A 19291-nucleotide genomic window follows, 5' to 3' on the forward strand; every position below is an offset into this window, starting at 1 on the left:
TGATATGTATGATGATAACATGCTAGGGTTTGTATATGTGTGTGGTGTGGCTCTCTCTTGCTTGAGGATGATAAGTGTTATTTTGGGATAAAGATGCCATGTTGTATGTTAGATGCATGCTAGTGTGTGTGAGAGTTAGGATACAAGTGTTGAATTACTTTTTAATAGGGTTAAGACATGAGACACAATGATGGGAGGCAAACCTTAGGGTTGGGCAATCTTAGGTGCCTAACACCCTCCCAAGAGCATACCTAAACTCTAAACCCATACTCTATTAGTAAGATCAAAGGTCCTTTCTCGAAATAATGCTATATTCATGGTTCCTAGAAAATATAACTAGGTGGCGACTCCAAGACCCCTTGTAAACACAATGTCAAACGTCCAGTAATATAAATATTACTTTCTTTTTTTAATGTAAATGATAGAGAATTTTGATTTAACCTATTGTAGGAAAAGAGTACAAATTGTCAACCTATTAAAAGGTTTAACAGACACCACCACCCACATTTGGCGTGATTATCACTTCACGAGAGTGTGCGCGGTGGTCTTACAATTTGGACCCCACATGTGAGTCTTACTAACTATTGGGCATACTCCCTATGTGAGAGCCCAAAAAACTACTCCAAGACTACTTATATATTTTTCAGCTACCAATAAGATGATTGCAAACCTTGGCATTGCAAAATGGCAATAGAATATTTTCCATGTGAGATAGGTTCACTTATATAATTGTCACCTATTAGATTACTCAAAAATTGTGACGCATGTATCAATGTTTTTTTTTCTTATACCTAACCGTTTATTACAAGCAATGGGTGCACATACCTTTGATTGCAGTATTGGGAGCAAAATATTTTTGTACTTTTTTTTTTTTCATATTATTATGAGATACTGTCAAATAAGATAGTATCTACATCAAATCTAAAGATAAATTCTATTATGCCACATTATAGACTAATCTTTTTTCTTCTTTTTTTTTTTTTTTTGAACCTTTTATCATTAGGGAAAGGCAACACAACCACATATGACAACAAAAGGGCCATTAATTTTAAAAGTCATATGTATATTTGAGAAACAAAGACATATTAAAATGTGTATATATATCTATATAATAACTAATAGCCGAAATGTTTGAATTTTTGTTAACCGCTCCTTATTGCACCACTTGGCTACATAAATTGCAGCCACATTTACATTTTAAAATACCGAACAGTTGTGCCTTTTTAATATATCTATTCACAATTACACCTGTTTCAAACGGGTGCCAGTGTGCCTATAAATAGGCATCCCTCATTTCATTTTAAAAAGTTAGTTTTTTTTTTTTTTTTTTTTTTTTTTTTTTTTTTTTTTTTCATTCATAAGAGTTTTCAAAGATTGTAGTGCTTCTTCTACGTGTTATTCATCATTTTATCTTGGTCAGTTTTATATCAACATTGTGACTTTTCGTTTGGTGATTTTTGTTAAACATTTAAATTATTCACATTAGCATGTTTTATTTAATTATTTCGATTTTAATACCCTACCATCCCTACCTAATATGACTCATTCTCTTAACTGTTCCTCAAATAGAAAAAAAAAAAAAAAAAAAAAAAAAAAAAAAGCGAGTGAGAGAGAGAGAAAGCAAAAGAAAGAAAGAGAAGATGACGAATTCGCTGTCGTCTAGAGAAATGGTGTATGTGGAGCACACAAAGGACATCAATGGCTTCCCTAAGGTCATCCTCCGCTAGGTTCATGGTTGCTCCGCTGAGGTACGTTACGATCTTCGCTGTTTTCTCTATAAACCTTTCGCTCTGATTGTTTATTACTATTAAATCTATCAATGTGTTATGACTCTTCATTTATTCAATGATCTTCGATGATTTTTAGCCTAAATTTTGCAAATTGTGAACCAAAATTTGGTTGATTAATGCAATGGTCCACAATTCACATAGATGAGAAAACTTGGCTAATCTTGAAGCGAAGTTTGATATGAAAAGGTTTGTTTTTTTTTTTTTTTTTTTTTTTTGACGGTTTGCTCTCTGTGTTCTGCGAGAAAACAATGAGATTAGGATGTAAATGATGTTATCTTGGTTCTTGGATTATATTTTGACTAATTGAAACCAAAATCCTAAACCTTTATCTTTTAGAACTTTGTTTTGTGTGTGTAATGCTGCCAAATCTTTCTTTGTTTTGCATGTGTAATGTTTTTATGTACATATATAGTTTCCTTGCCACCATCAAATTCAAAGAATCTACAACTAAAGCCAACCATCTCTGAAGAGCAAAATTCGAACCCCAGGTAAGAATTCTGATTCGCTTTCAATTGAAAACCTACCTACCCTATTATTATTTACCTTTGATGTTTTGGGTTGCTATGGCTGAATGGTTGGCCTTTAGTTCGCCAGCCTTAAAGAGGGTTTTCCAAAAAAAATTTAATTGTGTTTACTTTAGGGGCTATGGTTTCTTCTGCTTTATATCTTATTGTGGTAGAAGTCGAACACTTTAGTGGGTTTTCAAACTTGGGCTTCTTCCTCTAGAGGTGAAAGATACTTTCTTCAATTTTTGATTATTGGTTCTGGATTTACATTACTTTGCTATTATTATTATTTTCATACGTGATGCATAGAATTGGATCATGGGTGAATTATAATTGAATTCATAGATTGATAGGTTTAGATAATTCAAATTATTGGATGCATTGAATTTTTATGTTCCTATCTGTGTTGTGATTTGTGATTTAAAAATATTGTATAGTTTATATCATCAGTTCCCCCTTTTAGTTGGTAGATTTTGGATCAAGCTAAATTGGATGGTGTCCTTTCTTCAAAATTCTAGACCTTTACATGAGACTCATTGAGACAAAAGATTTTTGAAGATTGGCCAACCCTATCATAGCATCACTCAATGTGCTCAACAATTGTCTAAGTGAAGTAAAAAAAAAAAAAAAAAAAAAAAAAAAAAAGCTTGGCAAATTTTTTATGTTTATTTTATGAAAGTCCTCTATTTTCGTTTGGATTATTTATTATTTTTTTTTTTTCATGCAAATACAACATGATATTTGTTTTGTTTGCTAAGTATTTTCGTAATTATTAGAATATGATGAGTCTTATACCTTGATATTTTTTTTGCTGATTCTTCCCACTATAGCGGTAATACTTTTCAATATCCCAACCAAAGCACCTAGGTTGTCCACCTATTTCATCCTTTTAATTTTCAATTCAAGCCATTGATATCTACACTGCCTATGAGGTCTCTATCTTTCTCCATGTATATGTGTATGTGTGTGTAAAGTTTTTCTTTTTTTCTCTATTTATATGTTTAAAGTTTGACTGTTTTATGGCTTTTTGATGGGTGATATTTTCATTTTGGTTGGGATTGCTTAGGTGTTTCAAGTTAGAGTGAGTTTTGTAAAGGATGTGCAAAAGCAAGAGGCATGGTGGGAAAGACAACATGAACTTGCGGCTAAGAATTATGGGGTTAGAAATTCTTCTAATATTTCTTATTCTTCTTCTTCCTCTTTCAATTTTTATTTCTTTAAGTTTTCATTTTGTTTGAATAGAACTGTTAGCATTTACATGTATTTTTGTGTGGTTGTCTTTAGAATAAATAGATTATGACTTTGGGAATTTACTTTCTGACTTAAGTGAATTATAAATATTGGGGCCTTGAAGCTTATTTCATCATAATTTACCACAAATCAATTGAAACTGTATGACCTATTATCTATATATGTTTAAAAGAAAAGGTTTTTTTTTTTTTTTTTTGGCCCTATTTGAAGCTTCTCAATGGGTATCACTAAGACTTAGTAAGAAAACCACAAATATGATAAACAATATGTGCCTTCTCAGGTTTGTGGGAAAGGACAGAACTTTTGTATTTTTGGGCTAGGAAAGGGTTCTGTTTATGGTGTTATGGAGGGCTAGAACAGTGGTAGTTTTTGAGGATCATAGATTCCTTGTCACTTTGCTATGAACTTTGCTATTGCATTAATTTGTAGACAGCTTCTAAACTCTATAGACTTGGTCCTTCGATGTGCATGGCAGAAAGCAAAAAATAAAATTTAGTAGTAGGCTGGTAGCTATGGATCTTTGTACAAGATTTATAATTTCATCATTGAAAGTGTCAAAGTTTATCATTTTAGTACAAATTTTGTAGTTTGTTATTGGAAGAGGAAGAAGAAGAAAAAAATGTAATCTAAATAATTCTGTAATATATTCCATTTACTCATTATTACATTAGTTGCTAATTAACACAAAATTTGGTTGTTTTTAATCTAGAACTCTGAATTTTGTGATTTTTAATAAGAATTATTTGCTGGAACTTAATATTTTAAGCATCAATAGCTAAATATAGAGAAGAAACAAAAGAAAGTAAGAACAAAGTGGGGAAATGTTATTGGGTCATCTCTGCTTCTTTCTCTTTTCTTTTCTTTGCCCTGCTTTTTTCCATATCCCCTTTTTTACTTTTGCTCCCATGCCTTGTTGCTTGCTTTGTTGTATATGTTCTTGTTGTTGGTTGTTAGGGGTGAATGGGAAAAGGAGCTGCCTTTGCTGGGTTTCTTGGTTCAATAAGAAAAAGGAGGAAGCTTTATATGTTTTTGGTCATGCTTTCTTTGGGTTTCTTTGAGAGGTTGGTCTGACTGCTGGGGGGAGTTTTTTGTGGTCTCGGCCTTCTCAGGGAGGGAAGTTTTTGTATTTTTGGGCTAGGAAAGGGTTTTGTTTATGGATTTTTGGAGGACTGAAATAGTAGTACTTTTTGTATTTGTTATGTTACTTTTTTTCTTTTCTATCTCATTTGTCTGTATTGAATTGTGCTTAAGAACAGCCAATGCTATTGCCCATTGTAACTAGATAGATAAATCACTTTGTTGTATACTGAAAAATATGAGCAGCAAGATAGAGTCAGAAAAAATTGCCCCCTTTTGTAAAATATGTTACTATCTAATTTTATAAAGAACTTTTTTCTACCATTGAGTTGGCTCATCAGACTTGGAATATATGTAGATTGTTTTAAATCTAACCCACATTTGTAAAGGATTTGTGATGTTTCCGTACTTAGAGGTATAGAATATGGGTATGTACACTTTACATGAAACTGTATACACAAATTTTACTATTAGTAGAAAATTTTCTACTACGATTGTTTAAATATGAGTTATGAAAACAAGTTTGAGTAAAAAGTGAAGAAGAGGGTTAATTTTTTTTAATAATTTGATAATTCAAGAAGAGAGTGTTTGAACCTAACCAATATAGCTATAATGTTATATAAATTTTGTAGATATTCTTTGTGCTTTCCCGTGTATCACACGGGTTAGCGACTAGTAATAACTAATAGTTAAAACATTTGACTTTTTGTTGACCGCGCCTCATTGCACCACTAAACTACATAAGTTGCGCCACTTGACTTTTTATCACCGAGAAATTAAGACATTAAATTATGTTATCTTCCATGCATATTTTGTAAATATACATGTCAATAAAATATTAGTCTCTTTTCTTTAAGGAAAGTGGTCAAGATAAACCTAATTGAAGAGAAGAAACTTTATCTTGGAAATTAGTGTGAGAACAATAAATTAAAGAAAATTAGTCTGAAGAATTATTTGTTTCTCGAAAATTCCAAGCGGAGTTTGAATTTAATTTAACTTGCAATTGGTGAGATTTGGCTTGTCTTAGCACGAACATACTAATGCGCACCATATACACAGGCACGAAACTTTGTCGGTGCGCCGTAACGCACCAAATGCGAAACTCTACCTGATTTTCTCTATGAAAATGGGGCACCTTTGTTGCTGTATTCTCACCGTGAAAGCTTGATTAGGATAGTGTTTTTTTTTTTGTGTGCTATGGCATACTGAGGCGAAATGCTACATCATTTTCACCATGAAAATAAGGCGAGGTGTTGCCAAATTTTTGTCATGGAAATTTGGCAACAATTCCAAATGTGCAAGCAAAGCATTGATAAGTGACCACACCCCTTCCAAAATCAAACCTCAAAACCCAATTATTTTGAACCCCCGAAAGCTAATGCCAATAGCTTGTTTTTAACTGTTAATGTCTTAAAAATTAAGATTTTACCAAAACAAATGACTGTCTTCGAATAGGTGTTGTGGGGAGCCTAACACCTTCCTCGCATGTAACCAGACTTCCAAACTCAAGAATCAATATTTTTTTATAATTCACATTAGATTAGGAAAAACGACCATTTTTCTTAGCCTAAGATTGGTAAAAAAATCAAATAAAACCAGGTGACTAATCACACCTTAGAAAAAATTCAATGATTATTGGTGGTGTCTTCACTTACCTTTGGTGAATAATAGGTTAAAATCAACTCATCCCAGTCACTCGCGTCACCACGAGGTATTGACAATCACCATTAAACCAAAACTCAATTTATTGTAGGAAAAAAGTCAGTACGTATTTCTTTCTTGAAATATCAAGAGATTCACTCTAGGAAGAAGCTTGGAATCTAAACAATGTGGATTGAATAGTGGAGTCAATTTTCTTCTACAAATTCAATTACCATTGACTAAATCACCTCCACAAGATGATATAATTACTTGATCCTTGTAATCAAAATTTAAGATTTACAGTAGGTTCGGCTTTGATTCATTTTGAAAAGTCTAGTCTACTCAAGCCACATGCTAAGATCAAAAAAACTTTTAAAAAAGACATTGACAATGTGACTTTTATACTATAATAAACAATTATCGACTTCTCAGTTCTAGATTTCTAGTGTCCTTTGGAAATCAATATACACAATAACAAAATATATAAAAGAAAATAGCCAAAAAAAAAAAAAAACTCACAATCTTAACTCAAGCAATTATAAGCGAAGAATTCAATTTTTGAAAGTACCAAAAGATAGCTTTTGTATAGATATAGATATTGATTGATTAGTATAGCAAATTTTAAGTACATATATTCAAAGCAATAGATAACACATACAAATGAAAAATCAATTCTACAATCTAAAATCGAAATTCCTAAAATGAGTGTTTGATATATTCACATTTCATTTTCCTAAAACTTCCTAAAAAAACCATAATAAAGTGACAACTAGCAAATTAATGGCAGTAGCCAACTGGGTTTTGTCTAATTGTGTCAAATCAATCAATCAATATATATATATAAACAAAGACCTCATGGAGGAGAGTACAAGGTTCTGCCAAGTGGCATATCCTTTGCAATAGTCTTTCTACAATTTCCACATAGAGCTGTCACAAGAGACTCTCTCCAAGACATTGTTCATTAATTCAGCATGTTAGACCCTATCATTGTTAACCTTTCTTCTTCTTCTTTTTTCCGTGCTTATTTGTGAAGGGTTTTTTCATCCATTGTCTTTCCACCTTCTCTCAACTCTTCATCTCCCAACCATCAACCCAATTGGCTAACATTCAATTGCTACATATTGAAATTAAAACTCAATTGCTCACGTTCAATGCTTCTCACTGTTTTTGACTTCCCAATTTAATTCAGTTTACTATTACTACTGGGTAATTATTGGGTACTCTCGGAGTACCATAAATGCGTACTCCCCCTTCTCACATAACTGTGGGTCCTACTAATTAAATTTATGGTGGGACCCACAATTCATGTGAGAGGGAGAGTACACATTTATGGTACTCCAAGAGTATTCAATAATTTTCCATTACTACTATCTTCTCCACTTTATTCTCTTCTTAACCATCCGTTGCTGCTGCCTTGGAATTTTCTGAGCTAAGCTTGAGACAGTCGAGAAAGACACATGAACGAAATGATCTACACATCACCAGTGTCAACTTTTGTTTATTGGTACAATTCCTCTTTATGTAGTCCATCTCATATGTCATATCTAAGAATTGATTCTCTGGAGTGATTAGGAAAGCAGTGGGCTTTTATTGTTTTCTTATTTTAACCAATGTTTTGGTAAGATTCATCTTTTTAATTAATCCATTGTATAAGTAGTAATCGTTTATAAAGACTAATTAGAAATATTGCATTTTTAATTTTTGTTTTTGTTAATTTAATTGTGGGAGTACAATTCATTTGTTGGTCTGTGATTTATAAACTTCAAGTTTCTTTTTTCTTTTTTCTTTTTTTTTTTTTTTGATAATTATAAACTTGAACTTGGTAAATAATTAATGGAAACCTTCTTCATATTAATAATATTCCTTTACAATACATTTATCATTGTTCACAATGTATTAACATGAATTTCGATAGTATTTGAACATCACATTGAGTTAGCTAACTTAGTGTATAAGGTTTGATCCAAATAAAGTTTCACCCTGGAATAGATAAAAAAAAAAATTTGAAATTAAATCGGTGGTGATTATATTCATAATTATGGTTTCAATTAAAATTTAGTAATTACATTGGATTTGATTTTATTAGGGGTTTTATTTTCTTCGGAATTTTTAGATTTGCCATGCTTTTGTAGTTGCCATAGGTGAATAATGTAAAAGTAGATCCGATTGTTGTGCAAATTGATAGGCTTGATTTGGTTCTACAGGAGAACTCTGATTTGGATGCATCTGAGACTCTGGTCAGGTATTGATTATATTGTTAGTAATCATAATTTAGGTTTCACACAAGAACACTCTATATGTATTAGTAAAATATATCATGGTTACATTTTTTTTTTTTTTATATAGAGCTTGCCTGTAATTATACGTGGCGTTCTTCTATATTCAAGCTTCCCACACTTTGTGATTTGTTGTGGACAAGTTATTCTATGAATATTATCAATTTGCTTCCACTTTGCATACAATATTTTATGTTTTGATTAAAAAGTATTAAAGATTTCTCTTTATTTGTAAATTGTAATCAAGGAAAATTAACAATTTGGAGGCTCTATATGGTATATGCAGGCTTCAACAAAATCTTGGCAAGAAAAAAAGAAGAAGAGGCTAAATAGAAATCTATCAAAGAGTTTGTAGGTGCTAAGCAATATCTAAAAGGCTACGGAAAATAATAGAAGTTTTACGGCAGAATAGTTTCATAAACACTCAGTGGTGATGCTGGTAAGTGATAAAAGTTCAACATGCACTAAACTACTCTTTTCTTTATTCCTATGTCTCTCTCATTTTATCATGTTTTCATCCATTCTTCACCAGGACCTACGCAGACTCAAAACCCAAAAGACTTGGACCCTTTTCCTCCTCAACTGCATGTCAAACTCAACCTCTTGCTCGCCCCAAGGATAAATGTTATGTTAAGGAAAATCGTATTGATGCAACATGTTATTGATTAGTACCCGGTTAATAAACTTTAGTCCTCAGTTCCAATGATGAGCTTGACATGGCTACAAAAGGTAATTGAGATTATTTTGATAGTTTGGAAGTAATTACAACTTAAAAGTGCTCAAATCGCTTTTAAAACGGTGCTTAAAAATGACCTTCTCTTACTTTTTTGATTATGACTTTTTATTCACAAAGAATTTTCGAGTGAAGTTAATTTCATTGGAAAGTAGACATCCTGGGCTTCAATTTGAACATAAATTTTGCCTAATTTGGATTGATATTGAGTAAGTTATGACTGTTTCAAATTAGGCCAATTGAGTAGTCAAAATTAGGGGTTTTTTGGGAACATGTGTACTCATAAATCATGCATGCGTACACATGCCCCGACCATGCGTACGCAATGCCATTTCTGGAAGCCCATAACTTTATTTTTTAGGGCCCAAAGCCTCCCTCTTTGATAGGCCCCGGCCCTTAAACCCTTTGGAACATCCAAGACCCTCTAAATGAGTCTGAAAACCCTAATTTAAACATATAAATACAACATTATGCCTCCAAACTCAAACCTTAACTAGAGAGAGTTGACTTTTCACCCAAACTCTTCCAAAACTCTTTTCTAACCTTAAATCTTCTGCACTCACAGATTATGCACGTTCTTGGGTTCTTCAAAACCTCTGTCTATTGGTTTTAAGGCAGAAACTATTTTCTAATCTCTTTCAAAACCCTTTTCAAACAATCTTTTCAATAATATCTTTTTTTTTTTTTTTTTTTTTGAGTTGTGATTATCTATGAACTATTGAATACTTTGATTTCCTTGATTATCATACAATCTTGTTGTGTAAGCACTAAGGGGCAGGTTAAATATCAACCAAATAGTGTTCCATAAGCAAGGTGAGCCTCTCTTCATGGCTCTTCCTTAATTTGAATTTTTATAACTTGTGCTCTTGTTGTTCTTAATTTGATTTATTTGTTATACATGCTTAGAAATATGTTTTTCTTTGTTTGATTTTGTTTTGTCGTGTCTTACCATGTTTTGAATGAAGGGTTGAATTAAATATTAGAAGCATGCTAGGTTCTATTTGATTGTTGTTTGGTTGTGCTTTAAAACTATATTTCTAGGCGTGTATGTGTGCACATGTTTTATGTATGCGTACGCATACGTGTGCCTAGAAACACAGATTTAGGGTTCTTACTATTTTGTTTATTTTGATTAGTTTTAATCACATGTTTATGTCCTATTGAATCTAGTATTCACATGTCTAGGTCTAGGGTTAGTAAAATAACATGTTTTACTTGTTTAATTGATATAATGATAATTAGGGTTTATATCTTAGATGAATAATATGAGCATGCACATAAACATAAACATACATTGATTCATAGGTGCGGTGATGAGCATGATATGGTTGATGAACATGATGAATATGCTGGTTGATGTCATGATTCTATGCTTGGATGTTTAGGATATGTTTGATGTTGATGCTTTATTAGTGATATTGTTTTGTGATGTGTTTGCTGCCCTTGGATATATTTTGCTAGATGAATGGTAGGGGTTTTATGCTTTGGATGAGTGTGGGACATTTGTCATGTTTGGATATATGTTAGATGCATATTAGTGTGTGTGAGTTTGGAATAACATATTAGAGGACCCTTTGATGGGATTAGGATTTGGAACACAATGAGTGGAAGCCGACCTACGGGTCGGGTGGGGTTAGGTGCCTAACACCTTCTCATCTCTATACCTAATCTCCGAATACGTGCTCTGGTAAAGATCAATCCTACCAAAAGGGTTCTATATTTATGGTTCCTAGATCTAATCTAGGTGACTAATGAATTTTTGGGAGTGGTGACCTGATATTCACCCAGTGAGGTTTTTGCCTTGTGAAGGTTTTCCCCATTTGTCAACAAATCACTTTGTCAAGTTTATTTTTCGCTGCACTCTAAATTATTTGGTGATTTGTTCGTGCCTCCACATTATTTGAATGTAATTTGATCTAATTAATCAACTTAAGTAATTGCATTATTTAATTGGAGTCAATCTATAACCCAACATAAAGAATATTAATTAGGACTAAATCAATTTAGAGGATAATTGAACATGACTTAATGAGATAAAATAATTGTCTTGAACTATATAAAATTTTCTTGGCGATTTTTTTTATAAACATACAATAATACTACATAATATACCATATTAAAATAATACTACATATTTGTGTGTTTCTTATTTTTGTTGATTTTAAAATTTATTGATATACTTCGCTTGGCCTTGTAAAATAATTTCCGGGCTCTAACACTACGTCACTAGATTACTATCATAAATATTCTTATAACTATGAGAGGTTCCACACACAAACACACAAAAAACAAAAACAAAAAAACAAAATTGAGTATGGTAGAATTTCCCATAAAATCAATGTGTGTTTGTTCTTCCCTAATTCGGCCAAATATGTACTTGGTAATGCAAGAACAATAATGTACAAGATTTAGATGATAAATAAAAAATTTCTTCATTCTAGGAACTCTAAATATGTGTACATCCAAGTTCAGGAGAAATTATAAGATCCTCAAGGTAGATAAGTGACGTGGTCCACTATTCTACTAAAAGACTCCCGCTTGTTTAAAATTGCTGAGTTAGAAAATTTTTGTAAACAGAAATTGACTACTGACTCAACAATTTTAAACAAATAGGAGTTTTTTAGTGGAATGGTGGAGAAGTGACATTATCCACCAGAATACTGTATAATTTCTCCAAGTTCGGGGGCTAGTAGTTAGTTTAATTGAATCAAAACAATGAGCATAAATATACTCCTCGGGGCCAAAAAAATAAAGCATAATTGAAATTAAGAGGGGGACTCATTAATGTTAGAAAATGCTAAAGTAATTACCAATTTTATTACTAAAAACTTATAAATTGATATTGCAATGAATTTTTTTTTTTTTTTTTGGAGTTATTTGAATAACATAACAATCAAATTTTTGCATTACCTTTTTTTTTCTTTTTATGATTGATGACATATCAATTGATAAGCTTACATCCTTCCCAAGAATAAAAAGAAATAAATAAATGCTAAGCACATACGATTGATATTGGGATATTACAATTTTTATTACATGAGACTTATATATTGATATGTCACAAATCATAAAAAAGCAATTCAAACATTCATTTATTATGTTATTGAAATGACACAATTTACATTTATTGCTAGATAGATTTAACATTTTCCTATATAAAATTTGTGTCATTCAATTAATGTTTGACTCAATCTATTATTTATGACTATGAGGCTTAAGGTAAATTGGAAGACCATTAACTGGAATGGGTGATACATAGAAAGACAACTTTTCATCTAGAATTGCTTTCTCCCACTTGAATCTTGTCACCACATTATGCATAAACACTAGTATTTCTAATCGAGCATACTCCCTCCCAGGACACATTCGAGGTCCTCCTCCAAATGGTACAAAAGTGTAAGGTTCAGGACCATTCCCTTCAAATCTTGAAGGATTAAATTTCTCAGGATCTTGAAAGTATTTGGGATTTTTATGTGTCGAATATGGAGTCCAAAATGTCTGCAAATATATGGATTAACACTAAGAATCACCATTATAACATAGAGAATTGATGTATAATTTAGCTCATGTACCGATAACTTGGTAAGTGTCACATACCTTCCACCCTTTAGGAATAGTAAAATTTGTGTAAGTGAAGTCATTTACAACCTCTCTAAATGTTCCTTGAGTAGGTGGTGTTAGCCTCATAGACTCAAGTACCACATTCCAAGAGTACTTCATCTTTTTAATGTCGTCCCAATTCAACAAATCATTCGGGCCTTTGGATATTGCAATTTCCATTTGCTCTGTTTACAAATAAGGCCCACTTTTTCATTAGATTAATCATTCGAAATTTCATTTATAACTTATGTCACTTGTGTTTCTCAAAAAAAAAAAAAAAAAAAACTTATGTCACTTGTCTGAAAGCATATAGCATACCAAACAAAGTTTCTATTTCTTCTTAGGGAGCCACAGTATGGTTTTGCATCTATAGTGTTTATGTAGATGTATTGATAATGCTAGACCATTTAATAATTTTATATTAGATATGTATTTTGATAAATAAACCATTAAATTATATATATTTTTTCCTTATACCCCGAATATCAAGATCATCATAGATCAATAATTGTCTTATTTTTAAAATGTTTAAATTTAAAGTTTTTATATTCTCAAGTTTTTATATTCTCAAGTTTTCTACAAAACATGAGTTGTGGATTGAATAATAAATAACATAAGTTATTGATCAAATAGTACATAACATTCGATTAATATGTAATTTGACATGCATGTTAAGAAGTACAAAAATATTTAATTAAAAGGTGGAAATTTTCAAATTTTAATCCAACAGGAAGTTATTAAGCAGTGCTATATTAACAAAGATATACACCAAGTTTAGTTGAATATATACATATAGAAAATATGAAAACGAATTCTAAATTGAAATTCTTGTTGATCCCCAACCGCAATACAACATTATACTATCGAAAATTGTTAAATGGTAGAGACATTATTGATAAGGATTATTTATACTAGGAAAGAAGTATAGCTTAATTGTAATTTAATTGAAAGAAGCCAGGGTTCAAGTGTTGATAAGTACCTTTGAAGACCTCACTGTAAACATGAGGAAACTCTGCTAGATACTTCAACACAAATGTGATAGCTGAATTTGTGGTATCATGGCCAGCAATAAGTAAGGACATAATTCTACTAGCAATCATCATCTCATTAATAGCTTTTCCATTCTCATCTAATTCAAGGAGCGAGTGAGTTAAAAAGTCACGAGCAACCGTCCCATCATTCTCGGATAGCTCCTTCTTCCTCTGTTTGATGACTTCTAAAATCTCCTGGCGAACAACTTTGCCTGCTCTTATGGCACGGTTGAAGGTTGTGCCTGGTATATTTATAGGCACAGACAGTAAACCTCGTATGATAATGGCAAAGTGATCAGCAAATTTTGTCACATGGTTGTGATTTGTGACGCTTAAAAAAAACCTACAAGCCAACGCAAAGGCATATTTCTTGGAGAGTGGAAAAACTTTGACTTCTCTGTAAGGAGACCACTCTGTCTCCAAGTGTTCCTTTGCCATGGAATCCATGATGGGTACGAAATGTTGAAGAGCTTCGGGCTTGAGAAATTCAACCACGGCCCTCCTCATTTGAACAAAATCTTTTTGGGCTACATCTTCAACAAGTTCAGGAGAAGATACTATTTTTTGCATGGAGCGTGGCCACCAAGTGGAGAGATTTTTTTTATCGTTGTGGAACAGAGACTTGTTTGCTGAAGCACCACAAAACACAACCATGTTCTCACCAAACAGTGAGGTTTTGAAGAGATCCTGTGAATATTTTCTCATTCTGTCGTTAAAGAAGATCTCTTGGGTTCCTCTTCTTCTAGCCATGGCAAATTCCAATGTTTCTCCAATGACAGGCCATCCCATTTTACCGGGTGGCAACTTGGCATGATTGGATTTTTGTTTATATATAAGGAATATGAGAGAGACCGAAATACAAAGGATTACAAGGTGAAGCAAGTTTGGAAAGAAATCCATACCAACTTCCACAATTACAGCAATGAGCAAGACGTGAAAAGGTGATGGACAAGCTCTAGCAAGTTTAGCTAGGATATATATAGGAAAAGAAGAGTGCGTGCATTTTCTAGAGAGTGAAACATTCTAGAGAGAGAGAGAGGTTGGAATCTCTTGATGTGTTCAACTGAGACATAAAGAGTTCAAATCCTCTCATTCCTAACTGTTAAACTATCAAAAAGAGAGAATTTAATTGGACAGAAATAATAGCCACCTAGGCAGAGGCGGAGCTAGGCGGGGCTTTTCTCCTAGAGTAGGTGAAAATACCTCTAACTTAGATGACAATTTGCATATTAGCCCCCCTGAAATTTCAAATTTTGCATCTTAAAATGTACTAAAATTTAGATCATAAAGATTTGTTTTTTGTTGAGAAAATCATAAAATTAATTTGGCTGCTCAAATTTTTAAGCAGTCCAGAAAACCAAGACACTGCTCTAGGACTACTTACGTACACCTATAATACGATTGCAAACATTGGCAATGCATACTGCATAAACCAAGATTGCACCATTAGTTTTCCCTTATAATTACATACCAAAAGGCAAAATGGCAATATAATATTTTCCATGTGAGACAGGTTCGTTTATATAATTGTCACCTATTAGATCAGTCAAACAATTTTGATGCATGTATCGCTATTTTTTTCATATACCAAACCGTTTGATTGCAAGGCTTAGGAGCACATACCTTTTATTGCACCATTGTTTTCCCCTTAAAATTATCCATAATGTGTATACATTATTTTTAATTATTAAATACGTATACATTATTTTTTTTAAATGTGTGGTTGGTATATTTTCTATATCGCGTATAAAAGAGGAATATATATATATATATATATATATATGAGTGTGTGTGGGGGCTGATATATAAGATTATCTATATGTTCTATTTAAACAAGTAAATAGAATCATAAACAAAATCATATGACTAAAATTACACATAAATTGCCTCTTCAATCGCTATATACTAAATTGCAAAATGATATACAATGTGAGAGACCCACCCAAATAGGATCAAAAAGACTAAAAACTGGAGTTTTTATTTTATTTTATTTTTTTAAGATGTCAAACTTGTGGCAAAAGTTTAGGCATAAATTAGAGCCACCCTATACAATTGTATCTATAATTATATTGAAAGATTCTAGAGGGAGACAGAGAGAGCAAGAGGTTGCATTTCTAGAGAGAGTGAAATAGTAGGCAAGATTAAAGATGAGAGAGAAGAAAAAAAGATACAGGAAATTTATGTATTGGTAGGTAGTGACAAGGAGATAGTTTACAATAGGAAAAATAGTGGCAGAGCGAGGATTTTAGTGTAGGGGGAAGTAGTAAAAGAACATTAAAAATATATATATATATATTAACCCTTTTTTTAATCAAAATATTAACCGGTATTAATAACAAATAAACAAATATTTCTAAACAATTATAATTGTCATTCAAAATATAATATAAACGTAAATTATAATTTATTTTTTCATACATAGTTTAATTAATTACAAGTATATATTTTATATCATTAAAATATAGAAACACAAATAAAACTAACAATCAAGGTAAAACATTATCTAAATACATAAATTTTAGACATCTAATTTATTGATCAAAATAAATTGAGAAAATAAATTAATCTAAAAGTGTTCAAAGTGAGCAATATACCTGCAAAGTCGTATAGTCTCACCATCTTGATTGCTTTTAAAAAATATTTAGAGAATTAAATATTTCTTTCTCAATTTTTCTTAGTTTTTAAACAGAAAAAATTTAGGTTTACAGCAAAAACCTACACTTTAAAATTGTGACAAAGTCAAGAAATAGAGTAGGGAAAGAAAAAAAAAAAAGTGGAGGCTTTAGGGCTATAATACATTATATACAAGGATATTAGAGCATTCACGACAATAAAGTAGTTAAAATAACTAAAAAGCTAGTTTAGCACCAACACACTAAAAATACCTTCAACATCAAAGTTGTCATACTTATAAATTTTTAACTCTTAGCTGCATAGAGCTACCAAAGATAGCAGTTCACTATAGCTAAGAGTTATTTTTTATTTTTTATTTTAATTATGGCACGATACATTGTTGTCCTTCTTTTTTCTCTTTTTAGTTTTTTGTAGTGCTTATTGTGTAGGATATATTATTTTATTATGTTGTTTATATTATTTTAATGTGTTATATGTTAAAATAGAACCTTTGATATTGGGTGTATTGTAAAATGAATTATTAAAATAAATAAAGTGATTTTTTAAGTTGTTAAAAGCTATATTTTTTAGATATTTTACTGTGAATGCTCTTAATTGTGGGTGTATGTTTTTTTCTTTCTTTTTTCCCCAATAAAATGTGGGATGGATTGCTGTAGAAAAGGAAAATTTTGGCATAGAAGGGGAAATGAACTCAAAAGGTGCCGCTAGTACTAAATATTGGTGAAAATTGAGATAGAGTTAGCTAGGGAAAAAAAAAATTACAATATCTTTATCTTTAATTGTGGTAGGTCTCATTCTAATATTTCATTATTTTATTTTATTTTATTTTATTTTGACTTATGAGAGATTGAAATCTCAATTGTTATGAATATATTGGGACAATTTGTTTGATTGCATAAAACAATTCTCATTTAAAATAGATATGCTTTTTAGTTATTTATATCCTGTCAGGGGGTTGGTTGGTTGGTTTAAAATGGTAAATGGTACATATAAGTTTTTGTTCATGCACGTAACTAGTAAGTAAACATTATGGGGGTCAATTGCCCTCCCGGCTCCGCCAATAAATACAAAGCTACTCTCATAAGACCCAAACACCAAGTAAATCCATAAAACTCTATCTCAAATAGAATAAAAAATAAACAAAAACCTATTCTATAGATCTAATATTGCGGCTAGGGTTGAATTTGCTGCACATATATTTAAGTCCACGAGAGTGAAGCCCTAATTAGAGTTACTATTAATGTAAACTTATTACTATTATCTCTCTTTCCATTTTCCCCCACAATTTAAATCCTCCCTAAACTTAGTGATTTCTTATGGGGTACTTGATACATGAAGCTCCATTATCATGTTTTCACTATAATAATGAATCGTACGCATGATATCAGCCTTGTCTAGCATACGATCAAGGACAACAACACTAGAGCCTTATCTAAAAGTCTAGGGCCTTAAGTTGCATCTTTGAATTGATCTAAAAAGGGAAAGAAAAAAAAAAGTTGATATGCCTAGACTGATCGGGACATTGGTATCATTTATGTAAAGACAATACCATCCAACGTGACTAAGGAATAGTTTGTTTTGTTGTAAAATATTTTCCAAAGAAAATTCAACTGAATCATTTTTTTTTATAAACAGTTTTTTGACTAAACTACCCATGAGATGTCAAAAATAACAAAATTGTCCCTTAAATCTCTGGCTAACACGAACAAAATATTCTCGCTATCACTAAAAAGAATCAAAATTAAGATATATTTTAGGAAATATCTTACTCATATAATTATATTTTCTAAAAAATAATATTTTTTAAAAAAATTTGAAAGAGAGATTAGTTTTTTTTTTCTTAATTTTATGTCCAGATGGAAAGTTTGTTTATTAAAAAAATATTAATTGTATAAATTAATACACTTGCTAAGAAATAGCTATTACATCCCTTTTAGAAATAAATAGTTATTCCTCATTTTAAAGAATAACTATTCATAAGGAATAGTTATTCCCTGTAATAATAACATAGCCAAACTATTGAATAATTAAATCATAAGAATAACTATTACAATACATTACCTACTGCAATTTACCAAACATTCCCTTACATGTGGAAAAATTCAATTCAGCTTTTTTTTTTTTTTTTTTTAATTTAGTTTAAGTCACCTGGCATCCTAAGTGGCATAATTTTTATTATTATTATTATTGTTAGGCCCATTAGCTTTTAGTCACAGTAGATGGAATAAATAACCATATATGAGTGTTTTAAAAAATGGTTAGGTAAAATAGAAAAAAAAAAATGTAGTTTCTTATTTTAAAATAGACAATATTTTTTTGCATAAACTAATGTAAATGTTCTTAATAAAAATATATATAACATACATGAAAAGAAAAAAAAAAATTACCTTTCTGATTTGCTTATAAGGAAAAGAAATGATAGTAATACTACTTGTCACTATTTTTTTTTTTTTCTTTTCTTTTTGAGAATCACTTGTCAGTTGTCACTAATCAAGTGTTATTGTTTGGGGAATATTTTGATAATTTTAGGAATTTAACGGGGTTTTTGTTTTTATCAGTTTTAGCTTGTTGTAGGATGATTCACTGTTACAATTTTAACTCTTACTGAAAAACTAAATATTAGTGTTAGGATTCTAATGCTTTAGCTTGGGTTTTGAGAAAATTATCATCACCGTCAATTGGATAAAAAGTTTTTTCTCTTACATGTCATAGATTATTATATTGGCTTCTTTATATTAGTTCCCACAGAATT

The 19291-nt window shown here is 31.2% G+C and overlaps 1 protein-coding gene across 2 annotated transcripts in view; it reads right to left on the reverse strand.

The window, feature by feature from the left end:
- The window catches only part of LOC126720433 (beta-amyrin 28-monooxygenase-like), a 46510-nt gene extending 31705 nt beyond the window's left edge, over positions 1-14805 (reverse strand). The window contains exons 1-3 of one of the 2 annotated variants that reach the window (XM_050422937.1): positions 13854-14805; positions 12872-13059; positions 12414-12772 (exon numbers count right to left, since the gene is read on the reverse strand). In XM_050422937.1, the coding sequence (XP_050278894.1) occupies positions 12470-12772; positions 12872-13059; positions 13854-14805 (1443 nt within the window). In that variant the 3' untranslated portion in view covers positions 12414-12469. Of the gene's footprint in view, positions 1-12413; positions 12773-12871; positions 13060-13853 lie in introns of those variants that run through there. The other variant, XM_050422939.1, reaches the window with a different exon arrangement.
- Positions 14806-19291: the final 4486 nt, after the last annotated feature.

The sequence above is a fragment of the Quercus robur genome, chromosome 4, assembly GCF_932294415.1.
Source record: "Quercus robur chromosome 4, dhQueRobu3.1, whole genome shotgun sequence".
In the NCBI taxonomy this organism is placed as follows: Eukaryota; Viridiplantae; Streptophyta; class Magnoliopsida; order Fagales; family Fagaceae; genus Quercus; species Quercus robur.